General features: G+C 38.0%; 1 protein-coding gene across 3 annotated transcripts; it reads right to left on the bottom strand.

Moving 5' to 3' along the window:
- Positions 1–2312: 2312 nt before the first annotated feature.
- Positions 2313–10272, bottom strand: LOC119738842 (galectin-4-like). 3 transcript variants are annotated; one of them, XM_038213813.1, is made up of 6 exons: positions 10069–10272; positions 8168–8235; positions 7096–7206; positions 6338–6426; positions 5334–5514; positions 2313–4471 (listed from the first exon to the last, which is right to left on the bottom strand). In XM_038213813.1, exons 2-6 carry the CDS (start codon positions 8192–8194, stop codon positions 4325–4327), a joined length of 555 nt encoding a protein of 184 aa, XP_038069741.1. In that variant the 5' UTR covers positions 8195–8235; positions 10069–10272; the 3' UTR covers positions 2313–4324. The 3 variants fall into 3 exon arrangements, with proteins under 3 accessions (XP_038069741.1, XP_038069739.1, XP_038069740.1); XM_038213811.1 differs by lacking the exon at positions 10069–10272 and adding an exon at positions 9923–10062; XM_038213812.1 differs by lacking the exon at positions 10069–10272 and adding an exon at positions 9613–9735.
- Between the last annotated feature and the right edge of the window lie 342 nt (positions 10273–10614).

Raw genomic sequence — 10614 nt, 5'->3', positions numbered from 1 at the left:
ACAATGAAAGTCCCTTTGTATGGTGTACTATAAAGGACACCTATCTGTTATCGTCGTGCGTGTGGACAATATTTGCAAACGTTCAAAAGTGAAACTGTCCAAACGTCATGAAATGTCCTACCTGATAAGTAAATAATAGAATCAAGCATCCTGTGACGCGTTGATTCTCGTACAAAAGCTAATGCTGTAGTTTCGGGAAAAGAGGAATCATAACCGTTTCCTCGTGTTGGTTCGCGCTTTCAACACAAACTATATCACTCTAAACACTGAAATGTTGAATCCAACACTTAAGGTTCGGTGAGTGACCACGCTTTGAAAGTATTGAATCCAGCATGTTAAATGCTAAATTAAATTTAAGTGTTTATTCAACTTTTTTCAAAGAGTTAACTTTGAAAGTGTTGCATCCACAACTGTTGAATTAGCAGTTGAAGTGTTGGATTTAACACTTAAAATGCTGGATTTAACACTTTAAAAGTGTGGTCACTGATCGATCATGTAAGTGCTGGATTCGTCACTTCAGTTTTACATGCTTTGCGTTGAGAAAATAATCTTGAAGATACATTTCCAAAATTTTCTCAGCAAGTTTATCATCCAGTGAGCTGAAAATTCGACGGGTCTCTTTAATAACCTGCCTCAGATGTATTGTACTGTTGTTCCTTAAAACGCAAAGTACTTTTGTTTTCTGTTTGCTAATAATGTCAATTACCTTAAATACTTTCAAAACCACTTGTGTATAGTATATGAGTTTTATTATTTGACGACACGTTAAAGTGCGGGGGATATAAGTATAGGTAATGTGCTATGCTTTTTTACCTTGTCATTTTTAAGTTAATACATTTTCAGAATTTCATGGTTTAACCGGCCCACCGATGTGTAAAAGAATTACGAAGCAAGAAGGGAACAAAACCAAACCCCAGAAATAAACACACGGGGTTTTACTTTAGGGAAGAAAATGGGTGAATATGAAACAAAAAGTACTCATTATTATTTGTATAATGAAAGCACGTTCATTGGTGTCAACGGGTGTTTGGTTTCGTATCGTGAGAATAAAAGATGACAATTGAAGTCATCAGTTTTTTTCCATTAATTAGAATTGTCTGACAATGCATTCGCTCAATTTGTTAGGGAAGTTCTACCAAAGTGAAAGTATTTCGAGCGAGTTGAAAGAAAGTCACGGTGAGGTAAAAGGAAATACTTGAACACGCACATGCTTTCCGGTATCCATATATGAACAATGATTCACTGCTAGCTTTGACGAATACTGATACAATCTGTTTCGTTGATCATAGCTGTGTTAAAATGTTGCAGAAAGTGCGCATGTAAAATACATGTTGAAGTTCATGACAGAAAGAAGGAAACAGCTGCAGGAAATGGCGCCAGAGTTGTTGTCCAGCCGTGCGAATAGTCCCCGAGCAAGTATATCTATAGGAATGAGGTATTCTGTCCCCTTCAGAATCCCCCAGTTTTCAGTCAAATATCCCTAGGGCTCCAATACCTGACTTCTGGAGGCACTCAATGGTGATGAAGCCAATTTTAATGGTTTTTAAGAATCAAAATTATGATTGTCTTTTCACTTGATATTCACTATGAAAGATATATACGTGTACCTTGTTTATAACGAGGGTGAAATATTTAATTCTGTTTCTGTCTGTCTTGTAATTTTCAGGCGAAATTTGCAGAGTTTGTCCAAAAATTACGCCCTTTTTTCTCTGGGTCAGGTCAGGGGACATGTGCAGACCTTTTGATTTTCCCTGGTTAGGGAATATCAAGTGAAAACAAAACAGTCCCAATTTCGATTTCCTCCAGACAACTTTTCCTTACATGTTGCTATCACTGCTGGTGGCTCAAATACGGAAAAAAAGTCCGCGCAGTAGGCCTACGTTGAGGCCTATTTTGAGCCACAAATGGGGCTTGCTACATGTACATACAGGCCACGGCAATGCCCGTCTGCTTTTCTAGATTTTACAACCTAAATAAACCCCCGAATTATTGCCACTAATCATCGGTTTTGTGAATGTGTGTTCACGATTAATAATTGGTTCTGATAGATTTAATTTTCTCTGCATGAGAAAAAATAAAACATTGATCCCAGCTGAGTGTAATGTGTAGCCAGGCGCGGCCACGGTGCACAGACAATCGTGGCTGCCATTGACTTCGGGTCGGAAGGACCGTCCGCGGAAACGCGTGCAGAAACTCATTTCCCCAGCACAAAGCTGCTGTAATTACAACCAAACAATATCCGCATCGATCGTTGAGTTAAACTATTTCAGTATAAATCGTACTAGCCATAAAATACAGGAATTAGACGAGAATAATTGAACTATTAATCATGTATTGCTTAGTGTGAGTGCCGAGGTAAGTAACCAAATAAATGAAGGGGAGTAATATAACCATAAGCACAATGAATATAATCGTTTAAGCCATGCAAACATATAAATACAAACTGTATATATTCATTAAACTATTCAAATTGAAAATCATCCTAATAAACCTCTACAGTTAATGTTTCGGATCAAAACAAAACAGCGTTTGAAAATGTCACTAAATTGCAACCTTTGAATAAGAATATTTTGAAACAGAAAATGACGTTTAAGTAAGATATTCATCGCAATACGGAACTCTCGGCCTCTGTCCCTATGCTCGGAGTGTTGTCTTTTAAATTACCAATGTTTCTTGGGGATTCAAAGTTGTGGCCAAACAAACGCTCAGCCTTGTTTGAAATGTAGTGTTTTTGTCTTTGAATTACGCTCCGGTGCTCATATGTAGTCAAGCGGATGGAATATTGCCGTCCGTGGACAAACAGGTTTAGCACATGACATTATTCTCAGAGGCAAAATACGCATAATTGGCAATGTCTCTTCGTCACTTACGTTTAAAGATCAATATTTTACTACCATTTAATTGAATTTTTGAAATATGCACAACAAGTAGGTGAAAATTGCTGGCAACAGTTGGTTTCCTTCTTTTTGCACCACCATGTATGGACATTTCCGGATCTATTTTTATTAAGTACCCCAAAGCCTACTAAGCCACTTAGCCACATGAAGCACCGCGATTACAGCTGGAGCTAATTAAGGTGAACACAATTAATTAATTCTATACTTGAGTTGTCACTCTTCATACTTTACCATAAACTTATCGATAAGCTTCTATATTAGCACAAAGTAGCGCAAAGCCTGCAGTAGTATACAAAGCCTTAAATGAACTTAACAACTGCGAGAACTCAAACGGTTTCCATTAAAATTGCAATATGGAGGAAGATATTATGAACTGTTATACATTATGAAGTTGTATAATCATGAAGCTCTCTCTCTCTCTCTCTCTCTATATATATATATATATACGGTCATCAAACAAAGTCCAGTATACATGTATACTTCCAACAAAAGTGAGCAATATTTTAAGCTGACATTAAAATATACCTTATAATCAAAACATTACTTTATTCAGCAGTAGCTAATTTTCATGTAATGTGTAGTCCAGAAGTGATCCAAAAATTTGTGAAATTCTGCCAAAAATCGTTTTGCTGCCAAAAAAAGGAAAACAAAATAAAAAATATATTAACAAGATTTCAAAGACAAAATATACATACATTGCTTAAACATTAAATTTTCATCAGGGTAAATGAAAATAAAATAATATCGTTTTTTAATTGGAAAACGGTTTTAATGTTAATTTCAGTTTGTTTATTTTACTACTGTACACAGAAAGAACTGTAAGCGGTAAGCGGAATCTCCATGGAGAAAGACCACTTCCTTCGTTGTTGTTGTCATTTAATACCACTATATAAAAGCAAAATCCATTCCGATGCTCAACAAATATGCTGAACTTCCTTCTCCATGCTTTTCCTTTCCTTACAATTGTTTTACATTTGTCGCTTGAGCTGCAACTACAACATCACGGATTACAAAGACACCAGAAATTACCGATATCACAATATTTGACAATGACAAGTTATCATCATGAGCTACAGAACAATCATTGATCTTCACAATCACAATTAGAATCACAAATCCCAAATCTTAATGAAAACAAAACTTGGCTTCAGGAAAAACATTAAAGCTTGAATCACAAACAAATATATTATCTCAGGAACAAATATATATAGAAAAATAGCATTTCGCAGAAATATAACTCAATCAGTAAAGTCTGTAAATCCAAGACTTCGAAGATTTCAAAAAGAGCCTTTCTGAACTCAAATCCTGCAATCGCGCAAATGTGAAATAATCCGTTACTCTCTGTTTAAATAATGTTCAACTACAGATAGGCCTCACTCTCCGCCGTTGCCAGGGAAATTGCTCACCAAACCAATTCCGAGTCTTGTTTAGTTGTACTGGACCTCGATGACGTCGCAATCGCCAGCAATCTCCAGAGCGCTGATATTTTGAAACGGCAGACGATGTTTGTATTCAAAGAGATGCAAGCCATTCATAGCGACATTGAACTTGTCTTTCTCGCACAGGAACATGATCTACACGTAAACAAATAAACGGTTCTCTGTTGATCCATAAAATCACAAATCATACAATGATGATTCTCAAAGGAGGGTGTTATCTGCTTATATCACACACATTCCCCGGAACGATAATTTAATTTCGTTCCAGAACATCGTCGAGCTCAATTACCAATTTCAATTTCAAAAAGCCATCATTAGATTTAAATTTTGGTGCAGTATAATTCAAATTATAATCCTAATTTTGGTAAATTGGTCAATATTCAAGATATCATGACCTTCAAACAGTGACCAATCAGTGGTCGTCTGCTGTCAGTGACTTCGGTCTATATGACAACTATCGACCAATCACGGACGGCTCTGGTTGGATGACGTGAATGGATGATAACAGCCTAACCGTATGTGACTGGAGATTTGGAATGAATGAGAGGTCGACTATTCGACCGTGCAGACCGAGCGAGCGGGGATGACCGAAAAAGATCTAATTGTGCATTGATTTCAAATGTGCTATGTGAGAATTGGCATAGAATATAATAATAATTATTATTATTGAAACAGCGCATGTATCCACCAGGACTGGTGCTCAAGGCGCTGCCCCTGCTCATTGGGCCCATGAAACATTCCAAATACAATCTCAGCTCCCTGGGGAGTATACAGCTCGATGCTGCCATTTCGGCGCAAAGCAGTTAGAATCAATCACAATAACCATCTCTGCCGTCACAGGTACCCATTTTCTCCTGGGTGGGGAGAAGCAATGAGTAACGTGAAAAAAACCTTGCCAAAAGGCACACGCACCATGACCCCAGGCTGGATTTGAACCCACAACCTGCAGCTTTACCCGCAGACCATGCTCTTAACCACGAGACCACAACATGTTTACCTCATAGGTCCCGTTCGGGACGAGGGGGAAGCCAATCTTGGGCCTCTGCTCACGCCAATCCCATCGGGTGTTGCGCAGGGTGTTCAACACAATCGTCTTGTCCTTAAACCGTGGGTTGAAATGTAGTGCGACGTCGCTTCGTGGGTTGGAACACATGCCACATTGGAAGTTCACGTGGAACCTATGTTAGATTTTAAAATAATCAACAGAATACAAACAATTAAACAACTATAATTTTGTACCTTTATACGATTTCTAGGTACAGTAAACTCTCGTTAACTCAAACTCGGATAACTCGAAACTCCGTTTATCTCGAACAATACAAAATTCCTACCAAGAGAATAGGATTTTACAAGAATTTGGTATTGAAGTAAAAGCAAAGTAGCATCGAGACCTTTGCCATGTTGTAACTCAGTGTTGTAGTCGAGTCACCAACGTCGAGTCCGAGTCCCAGTCCCCAGTCACAAGCCTCGAGTCCGAGTCCAAGTCTCGAGTCACAAACCTCAAGTCCGAGTCCGAGTCAGGAGTCACTTGTTCTTAGTTGTTCACCAAACTAATCAATTTTTTAATCATCCATTGTATTTTAAGTTAATCCCAGTGTGTTTAGTTTACCTTGTGTGTGTAAATGTTGTTTAGACCCAAAATGTGTTTTCCTTTTAATTCCCACGAAAAATGTGACTCGAGTCCGACTCGAGTCCGACTCGAGTTCGAGTGCTGGACTCAAGTCCTACAACACTGTTGCAACTTGGTGTACTGTGGGGGAGATCTAGATTTCTGACCATTATATAACTTTCATTTCCACAGTGATCTTAAAGAACACAATGTAAATGTTGATATCTTGATTGACACAGCAACCTCAGAAAGTTTGATGCATTATTTCATCTGGCATGTGCAAGATCCTAATTTCGGAATAAAGAGGAGGCTTTTAGCACATTGCCATGTCACTTAACAACTTCCAGTGTCTTGGAGAAATAGCAATTTTGGTTTGATTTGATGATATTTACCTTTTAGGATTAGGCTTCACGATGAGTTTGACCACAATGAGCTTCCCTATCTTCATCCCGTTGGGAATCATGCCCAAATATGGTAGAGCCTACAAAATGAACAAACAATTTCTATAAGATAGAAACTTTACTGGCCTTTAATTTTGCCTTGGGTTTAAACAAAGGATTCACATGAGAGGGCCCCATCCATTCCTGTACTCCGTTGCCTTTCCGTGGATTGTTCAAGGGCCCAATCTTACTTAAGTTGATCTATGAAAAATATATTAGAATGTAGACTGAAATGCAAACTGTGTATAAAAGACTACGCCGACACTCCCTTAAAAGTAACTGTTAAACATGACTATTAAAGGTTTACCCGTGTAGTCAAACTTGATTCTAAACTCTCAGTTTCGGACATACCCGATGACTAAAACCATCTGGTATAGGCAATTTGCTGGCCCTACTGGTACACAAACAACATCCATGTCTATTCTCTGAGTTCCAACTGGTCATCTAAAGGCCTTGTTGCACTATTTTAGCAGTACCTTCATAACAAATATGTTGATAAGAGACAAAGGGGTTCAAATGTCCCTGTCTCTGGTAAACAATCCGTTGGGTATTGTTGATGATCGCCCTCTGAACCTTCATGTTCGGCAACAATTTGTTTTTTTAATCATAATAAGGCTAAAAAAATAAAAAGGACGTTTGGCATGCCTAAATGCCTAAATGTCATACTACATGTAAAAAAAAGAGTAAAATAAAGGAAATGGTTTACTGACTGGAGAGGAGACGACTGTTGGCACACCAGATTCGGCCTTTTCGGTGGCGGCTGAGTAGGCCAGCTGTGCACCTGGGTAGACAGGCTTGGCAAAGGCCTCATAGTAGGGTGGCTGAGATGGCAGCAGGACAAAACGAAATTAATCAACAACAACAACAACGACGACAACAACGACAACAACGACAATAACGACAACAACGACAAGGACAACAAGGACAACAACGACAACGATAACAACAACGACAACAACGATGACAACAACGACAACAACAATGACAACAACGACAACAACAACAACAACAACAAGAAAATATGCAGAAGAAAATATATAAACCAGCAAACACCCAAACAACAGAAACCATAACAAAACTTAATATTTTCCCTGCACACGTTTCGGGTTAACTTTTCCAAGAAAGTTAAAACAATTTTCAAGAATGAAAAAATATATTAAATTTGGTTTACACATCCGAGAATTGTTCGTCTTGTGTTGTTCCGTTCACTAGGTAACTAAAAGTATTATTTGATTTCACAATAGACCGGTGAGGGAAACTGACTAGGTGCATTGTAACATTTTCAAAATTTTGATTTTTGTTTCGGGGCAAGGTCTACATAAAAAAAAATATTAATTAAACAACCATGATTTTATTCTCTCAAACAATAAATATGTTACATTACCTTTTATTCAGGCATACTTTTACTTTTTGAAAAATATGTTATCATTTATTTATGTATTTATTTTCTTTATTATTTATTATGAGTCGTGGAAAGTTCAAACGGTTGAACAAAAATCTTTGATCTGTCTTTATTCCTGATGACAATATTTGCTAGCCTAGTTTAATATTTAAATAGACTTTAAACGTGTCCCCTCTGAAAATTTAAACCAAAAATATAATCATGAAGACGAGATTTACAAAAAATGTCTGAGCCTGATAAGGATTTAAGGTATTCCCAGTTGTCCGAAGCCTATTTCAAATCTGAAGCCATCCTGAAGAACTTTCAATATGTGTTGGGACCTTTCTCCATACTTCATCAGAGTTTGTCCCAATAAAATTTTCCGAAACACTCCCACTTACCGGGTTTGGTACCTCATTAGTAGACATTTTGTCAAAGCTGATTCTTGCCTACTGCATCAGTAAGAAAACTATGGAAAGAAGGGCAAAACATCAGAAGAAGAGCAAAATTAGCGATCGGTTCACCAACTCTTTTAAATAAATCAGAGGTTTGAGATGTTCTTTAACTATAGTCTCCCGCTCAGTTTGCGCACCTGTGCACCAAACAGGTAGTTCTCCAAAGTGGAGCAAAAATAAAAGAAAACGAACGATAAATCACTCCTGTTGGTCATCAAGAAACATTACGAGAATCATAATGAGAAATATGAGGACCATTAATAAAGATAAGTTCGATCAGTGTTATCAGTGGAATTCCCCGGGAAGGACAGAATCCCTTAGCTTGGGGACACTTTTCCCAAGGGAATTCTGTCCTGGACCGTTGTGCGGGGGACATAATTTCCTGCCCCACCGGCATGAGTTTGGATTAATATTGTAGTTTCTTGCAATTTTATTTTTCCCACCCCCAAATTATGAAAGGCGTCCCGACCCTAAAGAGAAAGTTTGTTCAAAATTGTTTCTCTGCTACAAAAAGTCTTGATAACTGAGGCTTTCCCCACCAACAAGGGATCAGGGGAAATAGGTATTCAAATGTGTATTCTTCACTTCAGCTAAAAAAAACCCATGCAATATCCAGAAAACGCTCTTCTGTGGTAGGAAAATATGGCATCAAGTTTATTTGGTTTTTGAAATGTTTCATTAATCCCGAAATTGCATGTGGGACATTATTTTTGACAATAAGCCAACTGACGAGGCCTAGTATTTGCTCATCGGTTTGAGTTAACTTTTTTGTCATTTTCATACGTCTTTTTTAATATGTAAACTGTCAACATGTAACCTGTATGCGCATCAAATATTAACCATTGAAACATTGTAATAAGTAATCAGAACAATGCCGTTTATCATATAATGCATCACGGATTAACAGAAATAAAATCTGTGAAACAAAATTTGCCCAAAAAAATACGAGATGCTCCATTAGCATAAAGAATGTTGTTGACTCATTATACTGAGCACAAGCCGAAGCTTTATTTCATATCGACACGAGTCCACATACGGGCGCGTATATGTGAGCGGCCATTTTATGTACATGCTCGGATATAGGCGAACATACATAAGGCTTGGGCAATCGATTAATCGCGGACGGCTACATAGGCGATCTGGCCATCTTGTCATAGTCTATATTTAGAACTACAGAGCATTGACATCATACATTTTTTGCTGATTAATATACGACCTGACCAAAGAAGGTGGTAATTGGTCATGTATACATCATATACTTCAAAGCGGTATAACCTTGCACTTCGGCAAACAGTCATAATATTATGATATTAATCACGGGGCAAAGTCCATGACCACACAATCCTTTTCCTAATCCAGTTTCTCACAACTTATAAAATACATGACAATACCTTTATGACGTACGTCCCTTGACCGTTAATTTATGTTGTTTCCCCAAGCTGTTCTTTCCCAAAGCAAATTCTGTCAGCCATATAAGTGCCAACACCATTGTTGTTGCCCCAACACTGACAGCGTTTATAGGGTGTATACATTTGGACTATGGACAGTTTACCATCGCCAATGACATGTACACGTACACCACATTAACGGGTGTGCTCATAAAGTGCATTCCGCATGTAAATAAAATGTACGTATACATGTACATGTTCATGCAAATGTACATACGTGTTTTAATATAAAGTCCACCTTATTATGACTTACCTTGTTATTGCAGTGTTTAGGCTTTCACTACCACAGCACTGAGCAACAACAAAGCTAACGATTGTGCCGTACAGGTACTGAAAGACTTGAAAAACGAAGCCCTTTTTTATTCAACGATTGCAGAAGACCTACGTACATGTACTAACCTGTACAATGGATACCAGTGTATTGTGATTTGGAGTTCAAGGTTCGTCTCTGCTTCATTGCCGGGTTATATGTGGGCATAAACTGACTATGTTTACTCATATCTACTCATGTCTGCCTGTGCTGAACTGATGAAATGGGATCTAGGGATTTCCCAGTGATGTCAATCTTTGAGCCCGTGGGGTTATCGTTCAGCTCTAATATCAGTTTGGAGCGCTGTGGTGGTTACGATGTTCAACTCACACGGTGCAGCCGTGTTACGTGGGCTCGAACCCTGACGGGGAGCTTGGTGCTCGCGTTCTTGGGCAAGACACTTTACTACAATTGCCTCTCGATATCAATTCAGGAGTATAAATGAGTATACCTTGATGGTATTTTAAGGGGCGTACAAAATAAGCCTATTACAAAAAGGAGTAAAATTGTGTCAGTGCCTATATCGCTGTATAGTGCTGAGAACCTATGGAAATGTACGCAACAAATGTTTCAATAGAATTTTTTTTTTTACTACAATTATATTTATTCACAAATTAACAATTTCATTTTAAAAT

This window comes from Patiria miniata, unplaced genomic scaffold, assembly GCF_015706575.1.
Source record: "Patiria miniata isolate m_02_andy unplaced genomic scaffold, ASM1570657v1 HiC_scaffold_3, whole genome shotgun sequence".
Classification (NCBI taxonomy): Eukaryota; Metazoa; Echinodermata; class Asteroidea; order Valvatida; family Asterinidae; genus Patiria; species Patiria miniata.
Note: the sequence above shows the minus strand (reverse complement) of the source record. Positions and strands in the feature narration are given on the sequence as shown.